We start from the raw sequence: 24870 nt of genomic DNA on the forward strand, positions 1-24870 counted from the left end.
AGTAACAGCCTCTGGCTCAAGAGGAGCCTCGACCATTTTGCTGGTTGAAATGCCTCTGCCTCAGTGTTTTCAGCTGCTTACTCCCCAGTGTAACTTTAGCTCTGCCCTGAGAATTCCCACAGGAGGGAATAATTTGCAGAGCCCTGTTTCCCTACCTGTTTGTTTGGAGAGATTAACCCCTCTTGTGGCCTGCCTGCTCTACCTCATACTGCTGGAGACCCCAATTCCTCATCAGCCCATTCCCTAAGCTCTCCTCTGACGCTTTGCAGTCCTTGATGAATGGCTGAGGCAACGGGGCCACACTGCGTACATCGCTTTGCTGCGTACATCGCTTTGCTGCGTACATCGCTTTGCTGCGTACATCGCTTTGCTGCGTACATCGCTTTGCAGCCCCAGCTCCGGAGCTGCTGCTCTCGGTCGATCAGATAAAGCAAAGCATCTTTGATCAGCCGCAAAGGGGAGTTCTTCCAGTCCTGGGGAGCAGAAGCTTTCAGCACCAGAGGAGTTTTTGTGGGCAAAGTATCTTCAGTGGAGCTTCTCTGACTGATGCCATCTCCACTCCATGAGGGACGGAGCTCATGCCCACCAGGTATGACCTGCAGCATCAACCTCCTGCTCTTGCCCAGTTGGGTATGAGGCAGCACACCAATGTTATTTCTGCTGTTGAAGCCCTGAGCCCAGAGATGTCCAGCTTAAATGCAGAAGGGCAACCTCTGCTCCAGCTGCCGGATAGGAAGTACAAGCCAGCAGATTGTCTCCCTGTGTCCTGGCCGGACTGTTATCAGCAAAAGGACTGTCACAGTGGGGTTTTGTGGGGGAAATGAGTGCAGGAATTGTGGCAAAGGAAGGTTTTAAGGAGGGATTTGAAGGAAACCATGCCACTGGTTGACAGAAACCATGCCATGCCATGCCAAACTCTCCCTAGGGTGAGGCACAGCGTGGGACAGTTGGGACAGCAGCTGTTGTGGGATAGTGCTGGCTGGCCTGAGGTTCACAGGGACACGTTAGATGGATTTGCTCCTATTCATCATGTTGGATGAACTCTTGCTGATGTGTGGTGGGCCTCTGGCCACGGTGGATGGAAATAAGTAGCAGTGGTGAAGCGAGAGGAGTGTGCCCAAGGAAGAAGGGAAGAAAGGAGGAATGCAGCTGTGGTGGTGGGACATAGAGCTTTGTAGCTGGGGAGCTTCACATCCCAGGAGGTTGTAAGCCCTATCCATAGACTGATGGAGGCTCAAAACAACATCAAGGTGCTCCACTGTGGTTTTCCAGGTTTCCCTCCCAGCAGGGTGAAGACCACTGCTGGCTCCCTGCTGCCAGCCCAGAGCTCAGGGCAATGAAAGAGAGGACACAGAAGCATTGGGAGAGTGTGAGCGCCAGAGCTGAGCAGATGGTGCCAGGCGGGTCAAAATGGGAGGGAGGGAAGGGGTCGCACAGGGGAAGGGAAAAGCAGGCGTGAGTGCCCATAGCTGCCTTTCCCGGCTGCTTGCCAGTCTCCCTCCGCCTGCCCTGCTGCTACCCAGCTGGGGAGACGGGACGCTTGCTGCCGACTCAGAAGTCCTTCAGATGTGGTCAGACATTGGCTTTGTGGTAGACTGAGATCTTTTTGTTAGGTTTTCCCCCTCCCCAGTCCCCCTCTGAGAACTAGCTGGTGCCCCCAGTGCTGAAGCGCCTGTACTGGTATTTGCTGGGCTGTAAAAACAAACCAGGGTCAACAAGGAGATAGAACGAGTAAACAAATGCTCGAGTTGGCAAGGGGAGCCAGAGACGTGGCTTCTGCTGGTCTGTTACTCTTGAATTTGTCTTTTCTTTGGGTAGGTAAAAGCCTCAGTTGCGTGGAAGCAGTTTCTGAAAGCGCAGCTGGCTTTGGCCGCAGCTCAGGCGTCAGCTCAGCTCCGTGTACGGCATGGGAAGGGCACGGTGCTGCTGCTCATGGGGCTGGGGGGCCTGGGCAAGAGCAGCAGGGTGAGAATTAATTAGCATCGCATTAGGAATCCCTTGGGATTTCTTCCCTGTGCTGAATCCTCTGCCAAGGGCTGTCATTCATGCACTGCCTCTTTCCTGGGATGTTTGGGGGGATAAGGAACACTGGGGTCTTCTCCTGGGCATTGCTGTGGCAGAGATCGTCTACCTGCCCTAGCTGTTTTCATGTTGTGTATAAAGCACCTGGTGATTTCTGGAAAGCACTGCATAAAAAGCTGGATACTTCTATTATTTTTGGCTGGTGAAATTAAATTTTGACTCTGATGTCCACTTGATGTAAATATTTATGACAGCTTTTTTTTTTTAAAAAAAAATAAACTAATCCTTGTTACTCCAAGGCAACCCTACAATAATAATCTGTTCTGCATTGCTTAATTCTCCCCCAGCTGCTCCAACCAGCCAATGAATGTATGAAACGTGCTATCAGGTATAACTGGCGAGATGTAGACAGGGAACATCCACCCGCTTTTACACCGAAGATCAGTGCAGAAAGACTTCATTTGCTTTGATTTTTAAAGCGCTTCATATATTTCAGCTGTCTCCCTTTCAGTTTTATTCCCTCTAACTTTAAAGGATGGGTTGTGTTGTTCAGACTTCTCCAGTCAAAACGCTGGTGGAGAATACTACTACTGCCAGGTTGTGCTGGAAGAGCAGAGGCGTGCAAAGCACCTAACTTCTGCTGGGAAGGGAGGGTGACAAATGTATAGAAAGCAAAGTGCGTTGCAACGCTTTGGTGCATCTACAGTTATATTAATGTAATATATAATAAATAGATTCACTGGAATAAAGTGTTGGATATTCTACCAAAGAAAGAGCACTTTCCAAATTGGAACTTGTACACAGAGCATCTTCAGAGTCGTTGTCCTCCTCAGAGGCACCACTTTTTCCCTGTAGGTATTAACAGGATTTCAAGATCCAGAAAAATCAGACAGCATGTCCTGGAGCCTGGATACTTCTTGTGCAGGGAGAGTTGCCAGGGCAGCCGCTCCATTGTGGTGCCTTATCTCTGTCTTCATTTTCCAAAATGAACTTACTTGACACATTCCCAGGTGATAAATGTTCGGTCTACTCATAGCTTGCTTTGTGTGTATAACGGACAGTGTATTTTACCGTACTGTTTTGTGCAATGATTTTCTTGTGCTAGCAGGGGGGGAGACTCATTGCTGTGATTGCTGATGCATAACATTATGTATGTAAATAAGAAAATCTAATAATTTCTGAGTGTTTGAGTTGTGGCAAGAGTGAGAAGCTGGTGAAGTGGAGCCTGTAGCAGCACTGACCTTACCAGCCAGCAGAAAACCCACTAATCAGCGAGATGTGCAGAGTTGGTTTCCTTCACGTCTCCCCCTCTGTATTCCACACGTTGATGTTCAGGCTGAGGGCAGGAGAGCTTCTGTGAGGCTGTTTGGAGTAAAGCGAGTCTCACCAAAGGATGTTCTTAAACAAAAGGTAGAGCTGGTAGTTATTGTTCTCATTTTGGAGCATATTTTGCTGGGTTTTCAGCATCCAGGAGTCAAGGATCTGAACTGCATTAAGGCTGTCCTTGCTCAGTACCATGAAGGCACCTGAGATTGCTCCCCCTTCACTGTTGCAGTGCATCTCTCATGCTGCAGGTTTACGGAATGAACAGTCCAGCCAAGTGGGAAACTTCACTAGGGACAATGAAACCCCGCAGACCTTCCCCTCTTTTCTCCTGGCATCTTTCTGTGGAGACGTTTCTCCTCGCTGTTCTACAGAGCTTGCTTTTGCCTGGAGCTGGGTCACATTGTGCCAAAGCTGGGCCAGCGACCGAGCCCTTCTCTGCACAGGACCTGTGCGTCAGGCTGCTCGTTGGAAGAGGCCAGGACAGCAATTCAGCAATTATCCAACACGGTCTTCAGACTTAACTTCCCTCTTGCCTTGGCCCATCTGTTCATTTCTTTGCCATGTGTTTCCTTTAGGATCTAGAGGAGCTAATTCTGAGCCTTCTCCTCCCCTTCAGCATGAAGCAGTATCTGCTGAGGGCAGGAGAAAGAGTCTCCATCTGGACAATTAGCAGGGCAGTAAGCTAGGTAGAGTCGTTGCAAGCTGCTGGAGGCAGCCAAAACCAGTGTAAAGCAGAGAACGCTTAGAACGAGGTGTGGGTGATGGGCACCATTGCCTTTGGGGTCCCCTGGAGCTACAGCGATGAGGGGTGCAGATATGAGATGAATAATGTCATGTGTTTCTCTTGCATTGTATGGTCTTTGGCCACATGAAAAGTCCCGGTGGACAGTGTTGTTGTTCCCATTTTGCAGTATGGCCTAAGGCAAATGTGCCCAGGAAAATGTTGCACCTCATCGACCCCGCAAGTTGCCCCTCGTTCCCTTCCAGGAGGGAGGTGGTTTCCCGCTCTCTCTTGCCTTTCAAGTCAAGGATTTATATGCCTGTATTTGACAGTACTGAAGGGTCTGCATGTTAATTAGGCATTTTGATTAAAAACCAGCTTTTTGTTAGAAAATAAACTTCCTTGTTGAAAAATACTAGATCTAGAGCAAATCAAGGGAGGAGCTGGATTTCCTGCTGGTTCGTATGCTCTGTGCTGGGGATAATTTAAGATTACTTCAGTTGTTGTGATGTATTTATTCCCCCAAACTATATTCTTTTTATTATTATTCACTAACATCTGTTTGTTAAACATTTAAATATTCCCACACCCAGAGCTTATTATTTGAGACATTTATAATGTACCCACCCACCCATCAGTGATTTCATTTTGGCAGACATAAAACCAAAACAGCTATTCCTTACAATTGCCAACAAAACTATTGTGATCCATTAATCTTTTTAAAAATCATCATTCAGATAGAAACCTTTGCAGCAAATATGCAGTGATGGCTGATGAGAAGGGAAAACTGTTGATCATTTGCTTGTCTGATGGAAAATAATTGCCATAAGCAAAGAAAATAGCTCCGACCTAGTTGTCGCTCCCAGTCTTTCCAGACAGCCTCTGTGTTCCCAGGCTATTCACCCTCAAAATCTAAAAGACAGATTGAATAGAGGGGTATTTTTTTTTTTTTCACTGTATCATAAAGACTGCCAGACTTGGCTCTGGCAGGCTGCGAGAAGGAATGCGTTTCAGAGCACAGCATTTCCCACCATGAATGTCTCAGCCCCTCGCTGTCAGCAGGACATAAATGAGAAGCAATCCTTCTGGTATGAGCTGGCCTGACCCTTTGCATTTCACTGGAGGGCAAGTATAGAGCTAGTACTGAGTGTGATTGCCGTGTGCTCCCTTGGACGGTCCAGTTTCGAAGGCATTCTGCATTAACTGAGCCTAGCAGGAGATCTGGCTTCTCCATAAAGTTCTGATTCATGCTCCTTGCAAGCTGAAGTTGGGTTGGCTTAGTTCATCTCTGCTTAAAAAATGCATTGGCAGGCTGCACAAGTCATGCACGTTCCAGGCTCTGGACAAGTCAAGGAGAAGCCGGGGGGGGAGGGTGACCCAGCCCTGGTTTTAAAATCGTGATAACTGCGTGGCTATTTTAACACATCCTGTTCTCAGGTAGCTTGGTAGCATCCAGCCTCTGGCTCTAGCAGTGCCACGGCTCCTGCGAAGGCTCACTTTAGGGGCTGAAGGTAGCTGTGGTGCAGCAAACGGCTCTGTGGCTCTTCAGAGTGTTTTTCCCTGATCTCAAAAGAGACGTCCTTGCAAGATGTATTGGTATTTGGTTGTGAGGGGAGTTTGGCTTCTGCGTTGCCCCGTGGTGACCTCTGATAAGTGAAGGGATTGCATGGATAGAAAACATCAGTTGCTCTCCCTGGGTTTGGTGGTGGGATTGGAAACCCAAGCAGGGATGAAAAGACATGAGACTTTCCTGTGGTATGGGAGATGTCAGGAGAAACTTGAGGGAACTTCATTACCACCCCGCCCCCCCCAAAACACAATTTTCCAGGTGATTGTATTGCAAAGCAGTGCCAGTTCCTGGTGCTTTGAGAGGTGCTGGTCTGAAATCCTACCAGTACCAGTCCTTTTGATCACTAGTCTCACTAGTGATAACGTGTATCTGTTTCACTGTCTGCTAATGGCTTTTGTCTCCTTAAATGCCAGAGAAGCTGCTCTCTCTGAAAGCAGCTTGAAGCATTTAGGACTCATTAGACTTCAAAGGAAAGAGGCCTGTACCACAAGCCAGAGGGGAGGAGATGGGGTGGCAAGAGGATCCCATTAATGGAGAACACAAATAAACCCCAGACAGGAAGGAAAATCCTATAGGTCTGACTTGGAGCTGCAGTCCTGATACGGTGGCTTTGAGGACCAGTTCAACACAGGAGTTGCACAGAGAGAAACCCCCTGGCTTGGCTTCTGCCCACACTGGACCCGGGTGCTCTGAGCACGCCTGGAGCCTGCAACAAGGGTCCCACCTGCACCGGCAGTCAGAGGGATGTCCACTTCTCTGGCGAGCGCTGGCATTTGCCAGTGGACCTTTGCCCCCAGGACTTGCATACCAGTGGGCCTTTGCACCCAGGACTTGCATGCCAGCAGGCCGTAAGGTATCAGACAAGTGCTTTGATAGGGGCTGCTCCTCTGTCATCGCCACATTGGTGAGAGAAGGTGGGGATGTGGTTTGCTGGTAATTGTTTCCTCTTCTCTCTTCTCGCCACTTTAAACACACTTTATTCTGCTAAGGTATTTAATCTATGGGAGGGATTTTTTTTTTTTTTTTAGGTACAATGCTTTTGGCAAGAAGAGGATATGCAGGGAATAGGTCCTGACAGAGCTATTTAAAAGAGAGCGTTCCTGGGTGTTGTACTGACCTGCTCTTCTCTCTCCTCTCCTGTTTCAGGGAAGATCCTCTTCCGCCGGAGTCACATCCGTGATGTTGCAGTCAAGCGCCTGATACCTATTGATGAATACTGCAAGGTAAGGGGAGGTTTCTAGCATCAACCAAAGATGAAGCCACCTTGATCAGGCTTGATCCTGTTTGCCTGATTGTATACAATGGTGTGCCAGTGCTGGGAGAACAGGGAGTGTGGGCTATCCCCCACTATCAACCCCATTTTCACTCCACATGATTAATGCGAGGGCTTGGAGGCCTGGGTGTGCAGGGTGCCCCAGCTCCATACCAGCTTGCAGCCTGTTGCTGTGCTTTCCCTTTCTCTTCTGCCTTCTCAAGCTGCAAACCAGAACCAGCTTTCCAGATGGACTGGAAAGGACCTGGCTGCCTGACCATGTTCTGTCTAGTACGTGGTTTGGAGTGAAATGGCTGTGTGCAGGACTAGGCTTGAAGGACTCGGTTCCTCGGGGAGCCTTTTCTTTCCCATCTGTTGGGATCAGACCTGCTGTTTTATGTTGAAGACAGCACTTTTTTGGTGGGATGGGTCCAAACTGGGATGTAAACTCCTGTTACTGGTTATGTAAAACAGTTTTTTGCACAGGGGTAAGATGACTTGTACCTGCAGAAAATTACTGGAAGCCAGTAGAGATAAGGCTGAGATAATTTGCCCCATACTCTTGAAGAATATAAGACTGTACTTAAGTAAAAGGCAAATTATGATGTTAGGGCATTTTTTTTTGGGGGGGGGGGTGGAACAAAATACTAAAGTCCACAAAAAATTACACAAGTGAAGTATGCCACATCTCATCATATTGAAGTGCACTAGTACTTGCAGCAGCCATGAAATGGTCTGGAGGTAGAACTGGTACCTCCAAAATCCAGTCTGAATGCTGTTGAAAACATATACAAAGACTGCAAAACTCAAAGGAGAAGATGGGGAGATGGTAAAATATCCATCACGTTGCTTAGGTGCAGGAGGCATAGCAGTGACTATGGCCTAGTATTTTGTATGGTGGGAGAGACTGGGTTTTGGGACTCAGCCAGACCTATGGAAGGGATGTCGTGGCTGGAATAACAAGTACAAGGATAAAGGTGAATTAGTAAATGCATCTTGACAGCTCTGCAGTGGGTCTGTGGGTGAAAAACCACTGCAGGCCAGGATAGGAGATGAGAGCAGAGTGATGGAGATGTAGTGCAAGGTGTGCTTGGACCTGTGTGCTCCATACAGCGTGGGGGAAGCTGATGGTGCAAGTAACCACTTGGCTCCAGCCAGGCACGATCATCCCCTTGTCTTCTGAGTCACTAAAATGTGCCAGCTACGTACAGACACACACAACCATAAATTTAATTTTTGGGAAGAAAAAGTCTCTAAGTGATAAGATGCTACAGCTGGCTGTCTCAGAATGATGCTATTAATGGCATAAAATATAATGAATCCATTTAACAACTGGAACATAATGGCTGATGTTATATGACCCACTTAGATCCGCTCTCTCCTCCTCCCGTTAATGCATTACCAAGTAAGAACATGCACACTGTGCCTGGCCTTCCAGTTGCTGCTACTTATCCGTAAAGCTTCTGAGTTGAAGGTGAGTGTGGGACTGAAGGCTGCAGAGATGTGGAATGAGCAAGGAGTCAGCGAGAGCAGAGAGATGTCCCTCCTGGACACGTCGTGCTGCAGATCGCAGCCGCAGTGTCCCGGCGCACACCTACTGCCGTGTTTGTTGTTGGAGGTGGAGGTTGCAGGTGCTTGGAGGGTGGTGGTGCAGAACAGAAATACAAAATATCTCCTCCAGCTTGGCCCTGCTGAGTGAGAACTGAGGGTTAGGTGAGTACGTTCTGAACAAGTTCCCACAGAAAACTGTGAGAAAGTTTTTGTATTCTTGCCATCTCCTGTGAGAGAAGTAGGGTGTCTTTCTTCTCTGGGAGGGCCCTGGAAAGAACGTGGGTGAGATTTGGGGTGGAAGTAGGCAAGAGGAGCAAGGGAGGGAACCACTGCTTTCGCAAGACAATGCTCTTGCTGAAGGGCTCTGTTCCAGATCCCTCTATACTGAAAAATGTGGCAATTTAAGGTAAGGTGCAAGAAAAGCAACAAAAAAGTCAGAGCAACCAGTCACCAAATGAGACTTCAGACGACCATAGGAATGACAAGGAGGAGGAGCGAAGGCAAGAAATTTCTTCCCATTTCTCCAGTTTATTCTCTTTGTGTTCTACATCGGTTGTTCTTTCCCCTGGTGTGGGAACTGCCGTCCTCCTGTCTAAGGGATTTTGAGAAAGTGTTAGTTGGAGGGTTGATGAAGGAGTTGCAATGCTGTGATGCTCTACCCCAACAAGACTGGGTGGACCACTAAAAAAAAGTGCTGCTAGAGAATAATTCTTTCACACTCCCTGGAAAATGGATTTCAGTGCAATAAGTCTTGTCTGTTTTTGGTAAATGACCTTTCTCCTGCAGGCAGCAGGGTGGGTAAGGTGACTTGCTGTGGCTCCAACACCATGGGCTGAAGCCGTGTTCTGAAGGCTCTCCCCAGCTCACTCATTTGGGTAGCAGAGCCAGAGGTGGGACAGCAGACGTCCTGCTATCTGTGCCACTACTTTTGATTTGGTGGCCATAGCTGCTGTAGACCACGGCCAGCTAGACTGCAGGGTGGCCTGCTTGACTCGGCCATCACCATGCCAGCTGAGTCAGCTCTAGGTGGGCTTCCTTCAAGATGTCCTGAGAAATGCGCTGTGGGCCTTGCCTTTCATCCTTCCAGCACAAGGTGTTTTCTGTGATCATCCTCTGCTATCGGAGGACACGGAGCCTTTTCCAGGCCACAGAATCAGAGTGATTTTGAGATGGGGGAAATTGTGTAGATCATGGGATGCCTGGAACTGGGGAGTGGTACCCACAGGGGAATGGCATCCATGCAAAACTTAGTCTTTGAATAGCCTTTCCCTGGACCCAAACGCCATGGAGCGAGTAGTTTTCTCTCTCCTGTCTCTCACATGATCTTGATTGCAGCTGGCCCGTGATTAGTGGTCTGACTGTCTGCCGCGCTGGCAGTGAATGACTGTGTGCTGAATGGCTGGAAGGGCTTTTGGGGACCAGCAATTAGGTCAATATGGAGCCACATCTGATCTGTGTGGTAACTCCAGGGCTTTGCAGATGTGGCTTTGTCTCCAATACAGAAATGAGTGGAGGTTCGGTTTGCCCACACTGCTGTCACAAGACTGCTGTGACAGCAAATGGAGGGGAGGGGGAATTACATAGAAAGTCAGTTAAACATCTGCTCCAGGTCGGGCTGCAGCACTGCTCCCTGATTTCAAATCTGCCCTTTTTCAATTGCATGGGTTTTTTTACTTTTTGCAGTCACCATCATCTGTGACTGTGTTCCCTCCCATGAGCAGAGAGCAGGGCAGGGCTCTCTGCCAGGCAGCTGCCCATGCTGCCTTCCCTGCCCAGCCCTCGCTGCAGCCATGTTGGACAGGACCTACAAGAGCTCTGGCCCAAGGCAAATATTGCTGTCCCAGACTCTGCCCCCAGCTCCCACAGACATGCACACTCTCACCCTGCAAGTCCCACCATTGAAGCTTGTCTTTTTGCAACAGGCTTCCTCGAAGGGAAAGGAGAAAAGCAGAGGCAGCTTATAGCTCCTGCCATTTGACAGAACGCATAGCAGCCTTCCAGCCCTTGCCCTGACGAGCTGGTGTCCATGCTTTTGCCTCCTATTGCTTCTCTCCCTGCCTCTGCTCGAGCTGCTCTGCCCAGTGGAGCATTTTTGGGATGTGCTAGTCAGGGCTCATGGCACTGAGAGTCTGCCACGTGTAAACTGCCCACCCTTTCCTGAGGATGACGGCTCTATAGCCCCAGCACAGTTCCCCAGCTGGGAAACTGAGCCCGGCCATGGCCGGGAGGCTGGGTGCCGGGACAGATGTCCCCGTGGCTCTGTGAGGGCACATCTGTCCAAAAGGCTGGAGCTGGGCTAAGCAGGGCCCGGGCAGTCTCTGCTTATTCTCCTTTAGTCTTTAGTTGCAGCTGGGATGGTGCAGTGAGTGTAACTGGGGGCTGTCTGGGTCTTGCTCCACTTCGGTGTGTGTTTGCAGTAGCTCTTCCCAGCCTGGCTCTGTGCTCCTGTGTGCCAGGAACCACATGGGTGCTGAGCTCGGTGCTGAGACCCAGTCCCCTGCGCTCTGAGGGCCTGTCCTCACGCAGCTCCTTGCTCAGTCTTGATGCTTCCCATCACCGGTGTCTCTGTTTCATGTGCAGGCTCTGATCCAGCTGCCTCCCTACATCTCCCAGTGTGAGGAGGTTCTCCAGTTCTTTGAGACACGACCTGATGACTTGACGCCCCCCAAGGAGTAAGTTGGTTGGGTAGCTGCTGGTTGGGGTGGTGATGAAACTCAAACTGCCTTGAACTTGCTGGTATCCATAACAGTCTGATGTTCATCGACAGTTCCCCCCGTGAGTCACAGATCTGGGACTTGGAGGTTTTCTTGGAGAGGGAACGAGGGCTATGCAACTTGAGGTGGACACCTCTGCCCACTCAGCCTGGCGTAGCCTTCTCCAGTGGGGAGGTGGAAACGCTTCTCTGGGACCCCATGAATTGTTGGTCTCCTCCCAAGCCGCTTTCTGCTCGCAAATGCTGGTTTCAGAAACATGGTCAGTCTGAAAAGCCTCATTTCACATGGTTACTGATGACCTCTGCCTTGTTTGAAAGGCACTTTCCCTTAGCCATGTCCATGAGCCCCATCCGTAACAACGCTCCAGAATCTTTCCATGCAAAACAAGGAACGTTTGCAAGGAATCTCGCGTGCCTTACGCAACTCTGTGTGGTTATAAGTCTTGTGACTATGAGCTACTTTGGCCAGGAGCCACCCATCTCTTACTAATCACAAGCAGCATAAATCTGAGCAGCCGCCTCCATCTTCTGCTATGTTGCTCTCTCGTTTTATGCTGCATGTGACACAATTCACAGCTCTACCAAAGGTTGAGCAATGGAGGACGCTTGATTAATTGTGAGAGGAAAGGCAGTAAATTGATTTGACATCTTCTATATTGGAAGGGTGTGGAGATAGATAAAGGGATTTTGTTTTCTCCTCTGAGCAGCAACACTGTTCTTTCAGGTCTCCAGCTAAGTATTACGCTTCTGTGGACTATATATTCTCCCCGGGTTTTCGATTTTTTTTTTATTCCATCTCTTAATTCTCCCTTCCCCCATTCCTGCTTTCCTCCTTTGGCTCCTGTCTCTATTTGCTTGGCCTGTCGTCATTCCTCCTGCAGCTCACAGTCACTTGATGAGATTGGTCTGAGGGCCCCGGAGCCCATTAACTAATTGCTTGCTGTCGGCTGGCGCTCTCATCCGTCCTGCCCAGCTACTGCTCACCACTTAACCTGCCACCCCAGGGGTCATCCCTCAGCGAAGGCAGCAGCTCAGGGGCAAGCAAGAGACACGAGGAAAAGACGAGCTTGCGAGGACATTGGGTGGGGGTTTATCGCTGGGGTTAACAGCCCCTGAGGCTGTTTTGGGATGTGGGGGGTTTCTTGGAGCCCTGCATGAGAGGGTGGTGAGCTGTGTTGCCAAGGGAGTCGCTTACTGAACCCACTTGTGGCTGAGGCACTGTCACACGTGGCGGATTGAAGGGCACCTTCAGTCTTGCACCCAGTTTCCTCACCTTTATTTTGTCTTGTAGACTGATCCAGAAATCAGGCAGGGTGGGGGCTGTGGCCAGATCAAGGAGCACATTCAGATGTGGAGACCTTTGGGTGCTAAGCATTAGCCCAGAGCGGTGCATCTCAGCAGTGTTTGAAGCTGTAGCTCCTGGCCCTCCAGCCAAGCAGCGATCAGTGCCATGTCCCTCGTTGTCTCCCTGGTTTGGGTCCAACAGACAAGGGGAGCGGAGGTGCCATCCCAAAGTCCAATCCCAAGCACGTGCTTGTGTTGCAGGGTCCATCCTGAGGTACATCCTACAGCGTCCTGCGTCCCTGCTGAGCAGCGCCCGGGTACAAAATGGCATTCACTCCGAAATTGCCATGTGTCTGTGAGTGTTTGGCCATTGCAGTGCTGGATGGGCGAGTGGGCGATGCACCACTGACTCCAGCAGTGGTTGTGCTCCATCCTGCTGCCTGCTCCTCTCCAGCGAGGAGAGGTGAGCTTGCAGCACGCAGAAGGATTTTGCGGGTGACTCTTGTCCATTTGCCTCCAGCAGCAAAATGCTACAGCATCTCAAGGACATCTTTGTTGTGTTTCCTATCCCAGCCTGAATGCCAGAGGGGTATTTATTAGCTACAATTCAAAATGCTAATTAATAAAAGTCCTTGACTCTCTCCTCTGGAGAGATTGGTGGGAGCCCTTTCCTGAGCCCCGAGTGCTGGCAGGCCGCCAGCTTACCAATAACGAGATGAGAGCTGTGATAGACGGCTGGGCTGGATCAGACGTGATGGCGTGTCTGGGGTTTGGCCGGATGTCATCATTCATCCAGCAGATAAATACTTTTCTCCGGGAATTTGAAAGGGAGCCAGGCCATGAAGGCGGGGGGGGGGGGGGGGGGCGGCCGCTTTTTTTGCTGGGTGGCTGAAAGGTGGGGATAAGGGAGCGAAAAAGGACTGGTCAGCGTGCTCAGTGCCAAGCCAAGCAGCCGCTCTCGTGGCACTGTGGCCAGGACCCTTCCTGCTCCCCATCCCTTGCCTTGGCTTCCCCAGCTGACAGCTCAGGTGGCAGCATGCCCACGGGACTGGCGGCCGGTGGCAGTGAAGGGGACGTGCCTTTGGGTGCTGTCGGATGCACCCTCTGCTTGATTTTTTTTCTAGGGCACAGGTAGAGGGTCCACCTAACTCGCATCACCCCAAAGTGTGAAACCACTTTCAGGGGCCACAGTTGACTACAGTCTGTGGAGCTCTGAGTTTAACTGCAAAGGATAAATGTAGTCCTTGGTCTGGCAGTGTTTGGGAATGGAAAGAGGAGGTTGGACAGCCCATGCATCTATCTCCGAGTCCCTGTGGTGTCTGCTTTGCCCAGCACTGCAGCTCTTCCTGTGCTGAGCCAGGACCTTCCTTCTGCTTTCGGGCAGTGCAGCTCCCTTCAGTGCCCCTTGGCCAGTGTTGGGAGCACCAACAAAAACAGGTCAGTGCTGGCTACCAGGCCTGCAACCTGAGTTCCTCAGCCCTTCTCCATCTCTCGCCTGCTCTCAAGCCCCAGCCCTGCTGCTGGCATGTGCAAAGGGAGATCAAGCGGACAAGGGCTGAGCGGAGACGGGAAGAGTCAAATGCTGACTTTGCATGTCCTTTTTCCCCCGTCACTTCCAGTTGGGCGGTAGATCACAGCTGAAAGCAGAGCTGAGACGTGAGTCTCCAGCAGTCAAGGGGGTGAAAGAGGGAGGTGAAGCCCTTCCTCCATCCCCTCCACACACCCGCCAACTTTCCAGTGTCCTCATGCCCAGAGGGACCACTTCAAACAGGAGAGTGGATTGAGGTTGTGGTGTTTCCACTGGCAGTGATGATCAGTGGCTTTTGTGACGTGGATCCCTGTCCAGCAACCTCTGGACTGGAGTAACTCAACTGCTTCCAACTTGGAGGGCGGCTTGGTGGTGGGTTGGAGTGGGGCTGTAATCTGGAGGCATTGGTTACATTTGGGAAGAGGTGACTCCACAGAGCAGTGGTGGGAGGTGGAGGGAGAAGAGATGTGGTTATGGAAAGAGAAATCCTCTGGCAAGGTAGCAATCCGTGGGGATGTGGGATTTTTCTCCCTGTGTTGGGTGGAAGCCCTGTGAAAACTGTAGTTTCAAAGGAGAGAAATCATCAAATTCCTGCTCCCTGCATATCTCAGCAGGTCTGACCAGCAGCAGGATGCTCGGTGGTTGAGGTGAGACGTTGCTGTGTGCACCCCCCCTTATCTCCCATCCACCCTTTTTCAATTTAAAGTCGTTTTGAGCCACAGCAGAAAGTTTCTGGAATAAGGCTGGGGAAGTCTGAATGGCTGGGCACAAAGCCACTGCTGAGTCAAGGCACTCAGCTGCTAACTCTCCTCGCCAGCTGAATTTCGGCTCTGCGACATGTGGGAGCCCAGGTTAACTCCGTAGCAAAGCAAGATCCTAAGTGGTTATTTAATAATTGTCCGCAGTGTACAGGCAGGGCGTGCTGGGGAAGGACCCGTCATCGTGCTGCTTCCCAGGGGCTGTGGAGCTGCTGTCCTCTGTACGGAGGTACCCCTGGCTGTGAGAAACCTCTTTCATTGAAAGCATCTTTCATTGTTTTCTTTTCGGTAGCTGAGCATCCCATTATATATAAGATACTTAAAGCTGTTGTTTTGAACCTTTTAGCTTATGACCCCCCTGTTTTTTCTCCCCAGTGGAGGCACAGGCACCTGTAGAGCAAATTTACTCTCTCTTAACGTGCTTAAAAGATGCCCTCAAGGACCCCTCCTCGCCCCTTCTGGGGGCTGTGGATTCACAGTTTGAAAGCTACCGGTTTCAGGAGGTCCTGATGTCTTTAAAAGGCATAAATTCCTCTTCTTTAAAGTACCTTCATCCTTACGTGCTGGGTCTGTCAGTCCAGCAGGTCTCCTGCAAAGGGTGGGCAGGGCCGAAAGGCTGGCGTGGGCTCCCTGGCTGCCTGGACAGCATGCAGAGGCTTAGCGCAGGATTGGGGAGGTCGGCAGGCCTTGCACCACGACTCTCTGAAGGCTTGTTAAGGGCTCATGACCTCTACAAGAGCAGATGATAGGAGAGGTGGGGCCCGTGTCTCAGCGGAAGCTGCAGTGCCTGGGGTTACATCTGTGCCCATCCTGTCTTTGGAGACCCCAGCTGGGGGTTTGGCCAGTGAACTTCAGCTGCTGCTCCTCCCTGCTCGCTGAGGTTGCTTGGCTTTCCCAGCTGCTACCACCCAAACAGCGTACTGGGAGCAGTGCTTTCAGCCTGCTGGGTGGGCCGTGGGGTGGTGGGAACCAGAGAGACCCCACGTCTGACTTGCCTAGTCTGCAGACGGATGAGAAACCTCCTCCTGCTGCCGCTAAGCAAACATCCTCCAGGAAAGGCTTGGGCTGCTGCTTCCCAGTTGAGCTGATCTTCAAAGCTGTTCACGTGAAGCGAGAGTGAGTGGCTTTCCCTGCCGCCGTCTCAGCCAGCAGCATTGTTGCAGGACTGTGCTCTGGCCTCTTGGGCTTGGTCCTCTCCTGGCAGGAAGGCAGCCCATGCAGGCAGGTGGTGTCCCTCTGGCCTTGACCTGCTAACCCAGGGCCTGTTCACAGCAGTAGGTCCTTGCCCCAACTCCCCAGCACTCCTGGGTCTTGGTGGCTGCAGTTTCTGCTGCCACGGTTATGGTAATACACCCCAAAGACATTGAAAACGGAGAGAGGAAGCACTGAGGAACTCCGTTTTCATTCCAGTGATGTCTTCCAGCTCCGGCACCAAACTGTAGGCAGGCAGGAAGCCTTCCTGAGGATTTTGACGCAAGGTGCTGCCCTGTGCTTTGCTTCTGCCTGCCGGGAAGCATGATCAGCGCTCAGGGCCACGGTCCCTCCGCGGTGGCCTGCAGCCCACCTGGTGTTTGCCACCACACGACAGAAGCCGGAGAGATTTGTTCGTGCTCTCAGCAAAAGTTTCACTGCAGTTTCCCAGCCCCCAGCAAAGGGGCTGCCTTTCCTCCCCTCCCAGCTTGCTGGGAAACGGCTCCTTTTCTCCTCGCTCCACAAGCCTGGCCTGCCAGAGCTCCTGGTTCCCCGGGGCACCAGCAAAGTGTCCCTGTCACTTTGGCTGCTGTGTGCAGCGGCAGGATCGCAGCTCCTCTGGGCAAACACACTCCAGGCAAACTCCACTTGCAGCAGGGCCGCTGATAGCAGCCAAAGCCTGGGACAGCTTTTAAAATTACTTTTTCCTTCATTTATGTACATGCAGGCACCTTCGGAGCTCACATCCCCAGCTTGCCCTCCTGCTATTCCTCCCAAACAGCCTGTGGCTAAAGGGGGAGGATGTTGGGGTGTTTCAGGGGCAGTTTAGCTCTGCTGCGGTGGATGTTTTCCTGGCTGGGGTGGAGGGCCAAATGCCGAGGGAGTAACCCCGCTGCTCCCTGCCGCATGCCAGGGGAAGCCGTCACTGTCACCCGAGGGAGAATGGGGACGGCAGGACCCGGGTCCCGCATGTGGGCTGAATCCCAGCTCTGCTGAATCAGCAAAGGTCCATGATGGCTGGGGGCTGTCTGGGCTGGAAGGTGTGTAATAATGAGCTGGGACCTGACCAGAGGAGGAAGCGTGTGCTGCTAACAAGGTTATGCCTGCAGCAACTTCAGCAGCCCGTCATTATTATTTTATTAATACTGAAGCGCCAGTGATGTGCGGTTAGGTGGGGGTGACGCTGGCAGTTGCAGTAATGGATTGCTTCCCGTATGCAGACTGACAGGCACTCCAGGCAGGCACCAGCCCCAATAAATCAGAGAAGGGAGAACTGGGCTAAAATGAGAATTAGCCCTGATGGGATCTGACTGTGCCAGCTTGTCTCCCGTATGGGCTGGTTGAAAAATCCTGCTCAGGACCGCGGTGCTGGCAGCCATCGCTGAGTTAAAGATTTGTGTTTGATTCAAAATGCCAGAAGAGGACGCTGGACAGAAGCATGTTTCCATCATTGAACAGGGAGCAAAACTGCTCCTTTCCCTTGTTTCCATAAATTGGAAGCGCAGACTTGTAGCCAGTGTCTTCCAGAAGCAAGTGTCTTCTCTTCCTGCTTCCCCGTAGCTTTTCATGTGCTCACCGTTCCTCGTAGTTGGGCTGTGCCAGGAGCAAGTTTTCTTTGTCAGCCTTGCATGGTGTTTGGGGGGTAATAGGGCTATGAAGTTGTGGGCCAGGTGACAGGGGATTTAATAGAAAAAGGGGAGGCTTGGGTCTCTGCTCCAAAATGGAATGGCTGCCCCACCTAGGAAGCCATTCCAGGAGCTTTTGCTGGTGAACTAGAGATCCCCGAGTTGATGGATGTTGGTTTGGACAAGGACATTTGCTGACTTGTGGCTTTTAAGCTGTGTCCCACTATCCAGACAAATTACAGCTTGTATAATGAATTGTTTGTTTTGCAGTTCTCCTGGTGCCTACGTGCAGATTCACCAGGAGCTTTGGGCTAGATCCCAGCTCCAAAATAGTGGTCTCCCTCACTCTCAACTGATAACTGTCTGTCTTTTAGATTACAGCAGACAGAAACATCAGAGGAGTTGAGTCCACTCTGCAAAAATACGCTTTGTGCCAGTGCAAGCTCCTTGCATGGACAGAATACTTCATTTTCTGAGCTAACAGGGCAGCTTTCTGAGCCCGAAGGTTCAGCTTGGCCAACTCTGCAGTGGTTAAACACGGGTAGCACCGGCACTGCAGCGTGGGGGACAGGGGCTCCATTCAGTGCTCAGTGGAGCATTTGCTAAGCACCAGTTCTTCCAAACAAGAGCTCTGTTGTACCCCAGTTCTCAGTCTGTCTTGTCTGCATAAACTTTGCTAAGACTTCTAACATCTCCAAGCTTGCTGAATATTTACAAGATTAACTACCTCCTGACAGCTATTTTGATGGAATTACTGTATTACAGAAGGATTTTTTTTACAAGAGCTAGGGGTTTTTGTGTGGGAGATGTTTTCTTGGAATAGTGACCTCAGATCTGTCTCATCTTGCATGTTGATTGTGGCTCCTGTGTGGTTGGCTCTGCAGCAGCTGGAGTTGTCTTCCTTGCATTGGTGCTCCACTGTCCCTCTCCAGCTCCATGAGCTGGCTGTGGTCAGGACCATGGGGCAGCAGAGATGGTGCTGAGGTCCCCGAGATGCATGTTGGGACACCTTCCTCCCATGAGTCCCACTGCAAGGTGGGCTCTTCTGCGTGGGAACCTCAAAGCTGCCTCCCTGCAGCACACCGCAGTCTGCCTAGCCTAGCAGCCACCAAGCATGAGTGCCTTAGAAAGAGTTTAAAGTCAAGCAAACTTGTAACAGTTCTTTTCTAGACACTGTCCTAGCCTTTAGGGTTTTCCTGGGTTTATAATTAATGTTTTTTAATTAATATTTCTTGCCTGAATTATGACCCTGTAAGGCCATGAAGACTTTCAGTGTCTGCAGTATCCTGCAGTAAGGAGTTTAACGGCTCACCTACATATTGCTAAAGAACAATCAGCTTCTGTTTGTTCTGAACCTACCTCCCAAGCTGCTAGCTTTGCCTCATGCCCTCACCACAGCCTTGTGCTCCCCATCTCACTCCTTCCATCACTGGATCCACAGGGATGCTGCCTGATACACTAGAGAGGATGCTTGACAAACCTGACTCTTTTTTCCTTAAAAAAAAAAAAAAAAAAGAAGTGGCATGGGCAGTATTAGTTGGTGCTAAGAGTTCTCCATGTGTAAGAGTTTTCGTTTGGGATTGCACTGGGGGATTATTAGGTCCTTGAAGGACACTAAGCTGAGCCCACTGCACCCTGAGACTGTTGCTGGCTCAGTGCTTTAAGTGAGGTTCTGGTCACACAGGAACCCTTGTCTTCAGTGTTCCTGACAAGGAGCTGGGAAAGTCCTGAGAAGCAGCTGGAGAACCGGTCGTGGGTTTTACACGTGTGTTGGTAACACACAGTCATAGCTGTGTATCGGTGCCTTCTAATTGTGCTGTGACTGCCTGGTTCATCTGCACAGCCTGGCTGTTGTGGGGGTGAGAGCTAAATGAGTTTCACAGTCGGAGGCAGAGTGGCTTTTCCTTCTTCTCTTCTGGAGCCACCAGTTTCCAGGAAGCCATGCAGGCTCTGCTGCATGCCTTTCTCTGGTCCATGGGGAACGGAGGAGGAAGAGATGCTGCCGGGAGTTTATTACTGTTTCCCATCTTGTCTGAGCTGTTGTCCCCTCTGAGGTGGTGGGCTGGGGCTGCTGGTCTTCAGACCTGCAGTTCTTTGTATCCGTGCCAGGAACAACCCAGCAGCAAAGTGAAATTGCAGCTCCTTCCTTGCCCACTCACTCAAGATGGAGCAGCCGGTGAAAGGAAACAGGGGGATGAATTACAGTAACAGGTTTAGCAGATGGCAGGGAAGAAAACAGTTATTTCTATCAGTGCCCTCCTGTCAGCACAAGGGTGCCATGCCTACCTGCTGATCTCCAGCGTGCTCATCTGGCCTTGCTTTGCCTCCTTTCCCTGCTTTATCGCTGAGCTGGTGCAAATTTAATGGGGCTTATTGATAAACTCTGATTTAGCTCTGCAATGTGGTCTCTGTTTAGAAATGTCTTTGGGATGCTCTATCCAGTAGATTCCTCCATTGGTTCTACACTTGGAACAAGGTATTCAGGTCTTTGCACAGTTCTGTGGTCTCTGAACTTAACAGATAGCCTCCAGTTTCTAGATAACAATGTCCCATTTATTTCTAGTCCATCTTTGTTGCATTTTATTTAATTTTATTGATAACTCCATGGATGAATGCTAGATGTTTATGGTGCAAAGTGAAGGGGGGACCAGGAAGATAAGGCATTGCGAGCAAAATGTGTTGCCAGGATGGGTGGGCAGTCTTCGAAGGCAGCCAAGTCTCAGCATCACCCCATTGCTCCATGGGAATAAAATGTCTGCAGTAATTAGGGTCTGAAAATGCAGATAAGCTTGAAAGAGAACAAAGCGTAGCGCAGCTCTGGCTGGCTTTCTTGCTGAGCATGGAGGGATTTCTTTGCTTGGCCTGAAAACAAAGGGGAGGGAGTGGAAAAGGTTGTTTTGCCAGTTGACTTGATAAGCAGATGAAAGGGCTCCTGGGGTCCATCTGGGCTGGTTTCCAAGCAGTGGTCAGGCAGCCTAAAGCCTCAGGAGGGTCCCCTTACCACCAGGTGAATGTTTTCCTCCTTGGAAGCTCCAGTGTCTGCTTTGTGCTTGTTACTTTTCCTGGAAGTAACAAGGATCAATGCGTGTCTCCTGGTACCAGAGTATTTCATCTTGGCCAGATGGTCTTGATCTGTCACGTGTGTGAGTCTGAGAAGCGGGGAAAGCAGTCTCCTCCGTAAGTGAACAGGGAGCAGGTTACCATCACCCCACACTACGGCAGCATTTCAAGGCCACAGCGCTGAATTATGTGAAAGTGTTGAGAGCCCTTTTGTAGCAACACGGACCGCTGTGGTTGGGCTGGGGACAGAGATGGTGCATTTGTTTGGGTTTCAGGCTGGTTGGGTATCTTAGTTTGTTATCCATAATATTTTGAGGCTTTTATGGGCCTGTATTTCCTTTGATTTAGTGTTTGGTTTTTAATCATGAAGTCCCCAACATTTCATTGTGCTTGAAGAGGGTTGTGCCCTGGGTTTGAGGCTGTTCAGCAACCATGTTTCTTGGCAACATTCAGATAAAAGAAGGGACCCAGGACCTGTGGTTTCTAACCCATCTCATCAGCAATGTGGCCAGTGCTGGCTGTAGCAAGAGGACTTGGGCTGAAGCTACCTCATAGCCTCCTCATAACCACCAATAGCTCCTGCTTGCTCTGTCCTGGAGGCAATTTTTCTGCTGCACAGCCCTGGTGTTCATCCTCTCTACGACACTTCAATGATGTGTTCTGGTTTGGGGTACAAATGTTTGCCCCATCCCCAACCACTCCCCATCCTTGTCCCCGAGAAAGGTGCGAGACATGGAAGAACTTCAGTATTTCCCTCTTTGTCTTCAAAGTGGTGCCCACTTCTGCGGGAGCTGTGGTCCGTGCTGGGAGCAGTTCTGGGGGTTTGGGCTTCCCCAGCTCCTGACTCTGTTGCCAGATCGTCCCAATCCACCCACCTTTGCCAAGTGACATGGTGGGAATTGTGGCTGTCAGACAAAGCCACTGAGGAGCCCAGGCCAGCAACCAAGCCTCACCCTGGGAAAGATGAAAGCATTAAATTACTAAATGAGGAGCGAGGGGTGGGGGGAAGAGACGGGCTGTTTGCAAGGCGAGGGATGCCCTGTGTCACCGGTAGGGACCTTAGTTGTTTGAGGGAGGTCAGTGGCCCCACTGGGGCCGGCACTGCTGTGCTTTCCTGTGCAGGTTTGTTGTTTGGCCAACAACCAACCCAACTGCCCCATCCCTCTGCTGACACTCTTCCTTCTCTTTTCCAGGGAGCCCATTGGAAAGAAGAGGTCTGGTAAGGACTCCTTTCCTCTCCACCGGTTCCACCAGCTGTTCCTTTCACCTACAGTCATGGTCTCCTGGAGTGGGATGAGGGTCTGGCCCCATGGGTGTGCTCCCCTGTGGGGGATGGGGGGCTTCCCGACATGGTGTGCCCCCTCTGCCCACCCAGGGTTTCACTGCAGCCTCCAAGTTCTGGTCTCACATCCCCCTCTGCCTCCCGTGGCGCTCCCACAGGTGGGACGGATGTCTGCAGCTCTCCACGCTGCGCTGGCCTCCCTGTTCACTCGTTAATCGAGTCGCCACCGTTGCTGCCACCCCCCTGTTTGTTTCCCTCCTCACCTCATGCCTTGTCTCCCGTCATTTTGTTCCTCCATCAGGGTTTATCCAGAGAACGGCCTCTTTCCTGCAGAGAGGTAGTAACAGCCGCTTGCTACCTGGCCCTTGCTTTCGCTTTGCCTTTCGCGGGGGGACACCTGCTCGGGCTGGGGGGGCAAGCCCCTTGCAAGAAGCTGTCATGTCCCACGTAGCTTTCTGTGGTGGCTGGTGGACACGGGGCAGCAGTGGAGAGAAGGTACAGCAGGCTCGGGACTGGCGCTTGGCTGTCAGGACAGCTCCACATGCAGGGGATGTGTTGCAGGTCTTGGGCGAAGGACAGGGCTTGGTCTCCAACCAGGAGGATGGGGATGCAAAATTTCCCAAGTCCGAAGGAGGGTCTGAGCTGCATGGTGGTCAGCGTGAGGTTGAAAGTCTCCCGATGCAGCGGTATGCTCTGCTTTGTGATTGCACCAGCTGGGACTCTTTGGGTTGACAGGTGGATCTGGGATGCTCTACCCCTGCTCCTCAAGAGAGGGGAACATCTCTGGAAGACCTCCTAGTTGGTATGTTTAAGCAGTTATTTGAGCTTCCCAGAAAGAGGAGAAGAGCCTTCAGTCTGTGGATTAGGGAGGGCATCTTTCAGCTACTGGAGCCGCAGAAGATATAAAAATAGTGTGAGGGTCTTTGGAAGGAAGGTCTGAGTCTTGGCTGCATGGAGATTCTGCTGAAATAGGTTGTGGAAAAGTTTTTGGCCTGAGTGCTTGCACTGCCGTAAGCTGCATAAGCTATTTCACTTGTAGATGAGTGGGTTCCTCGGAGGAGACAGAAAAGGTACAGGGGAGACTCGAAGACTTAATTCCACTTTCCTTTCTTTTCTACTGGATCTGCAGGGTATCCCACCCTCAAGAACTGATGGTGTCCCATCCTCTTACCTGAAAGTAGTTGTAGGATGCGTATGAAAAACTCAGATGTTGTCTGCTTCAACAGTGGCTCCTGGTTTTGCTCTGTTCTCACGGGCAGGTCATAACCGGGTGCTCTCCTGATTGACTAGCACAGGTTTACCAGTATAGTTAAAAACTTCAGACAACATTTTCTTCTCAAACTGACTGCTGCAAGGTGTGTCTGTCAAAGCTGGACCTTGGGATGGTCATTTTGTAGCTCTCATGAGCCATTTGCGAGCACAGACTGGAGGTTTTGTGCTAGATTTCTTGTGCTGAAGTGGTGGGTCTTCAGCTAGCTTTGGAGGCAGAGGGAAGTCTCTAGCTGTGGGTGGGGAAAAAAACAGGCTGCAATTTTTTTAGTTTTCCTCCCTTTTGATAAAACAGAGGTAAAATAAAGACACAATCTCCCTCGTCTTGAAAACTCTCTTGTGTGCTGGCTCAGCACACATTTGGTGAATAAGGGAGACGTATTATGTTTCCCTATGAGATCAGTGTGTGTTTAGATCACTTTGAACCCCGTCCACTTAGGCAAGAGAAAAGAAGACCTCTCTTGGGTTGAGGAGAAGAGGAAGAAAATTTCTGCTGCATAACTCAGTTCTTTGAGGGCAGAATTCAGTTTAAGGATGCTGACTGCTAGAGAAGCGGGAACTTTTCTCCTCTTTGCATGCACAGCTTCGTCCTGCCTTCTCGCTGCAGGTTTATGGGCAGCTCCATTCTGCTCTCTTGTTGGCACGGTGGGTTTATACGTGGCAGGGATGTTGCTGAGGTCAAAGAGAAAATGCTCTTTGAGATGCTGTTTGCTTGGCACCATTGAGAGGGAGGGAGAGTTTGTGTAAAAACCAAGCCAGAGCCTGCCCTGGCAGGGCAGGATGGGATGTTTTGCCCGTGGCACCTGGCCTGTGTGCAGTAGCCATCAGGGAAAGATGCTTACGTGCAGTAAGGTTACAAAGGGCTGATGCCTTTTGCCAGATGTGTTCACGCTCCTCTCACTGTTTTGCATTTTTTGCTAGCAGAAACAGAGTTTCGTTCTGCTCCTATCACCCCGAATCCTCTTCTACCTTGTGGAAGTCCCTGACTGTTGATTGATTCCTCAAGCCAGATCTGCTTTGAGGTATCAAATATGCAGAAGGCACAAAAAAGGCTCTTTCAATAGGGGATCTCTCTGAGGAGGGGGCAAGCATTAGCTGTTCAGAAACAAAACCAGTGAGAAGTGTTTCCCAATTGCTTACTCTTCCCAGCATTGCCAGAGAGTGGGCGAGCTGCTCTTCAGGAGAGCATTGGAAACAGCTCCCGAGCTCCTGGCACAGCAAGCCCTGTTTTGAAACAGGATTTCGGCAAACACTGGGACGCGAAGTGGGTTAAAGTGCTGCCTACCCTCAGCCTCCTGTAGTGACCAAGAGACTCAAGTGACATTTGCTGTTGCGAGGAGGGCCCGGTGTAAGTGAGCAGTGGGAATAAAATCTGTTTCCTCTGCTGAGTTTTTTTTACCAGTATTTGTAATCCCACATGTCTGTGAGCCTTAGGCATGGGCCCAGGCTCCCTACAGCCTGCAGCTTGCGGGGGGATGGATTATTCCCCAGGCTCTGAAGACTGGCTTGGCCACTGATTTAAGTACATCTAAAAGCAGTCATCGGATCAGCCCCCAAGACTGTTTTGAGCGTTTCTATTCATTGCTCCTCTCGCAGTTCAACAGAAAGCACAGATGGAGAGTCATGGGTTCGCTGCAGCACTGACTTAGTGCAGGGGAACCCGAAGCTGTCTCCAGAGTTTATATTTGGGTGGAGCTGCCCAAGGAGGCTGGCAGAGA

The 24870-nt window shown here is 50.8% G+C and overlaps 1 protein-coding gene across 3 annotated transcripts in view; it reads left to right on the top strand.

Annotated features, from left to right (window-relative positions):
* SH3PXD2B (SH3 and PX domains 2B) overlaps nucleotides 1-24870 on the top strand; it is a 79639-nt gene that overhangs the window by 38758 nt on the left and 16011 nt on the right. For 2 of the 3 annotated variants that reach the window (XM_075766230.1, XM_075766231.1), the window contains exons 4-6: nucleotides 6786-6862; nucleotides 11023-11114; nucleotides 21795-21820. In XM_075766230.1, coding sequence (XP_075622345.1) covers nucleotides 6786-6862; nucleotides 11023-11114; nucleotides 21795-21820 — 195 coding nt within the window. Of the gene's footprint in view, nucleotides 1-6785; nucleotides 6863-11022; nucleotides 11115-21794; nucleotides 21821-22184; nucleotides 22221-24870 lie in introns of all 3 variants that reach the window. The other variant, XM_075766229.1, reaches the window with a different exon arrangement.

This window comes from Balearica regulorum, chromosome 14, assembly GCF_011004875.1.
Source record: "Balearica regulorum gibbericeps isolate bBalReg1 chromosome 14, bBalReg1.pri, whole genome shotgun sequence".
In the NCBI taxonomy this organism is placed as follows: Eukaryota; Metazoa; Chordata; class Aves; order Gruiformes; family Gruidae; genus Balearica; species Balearica regulorum.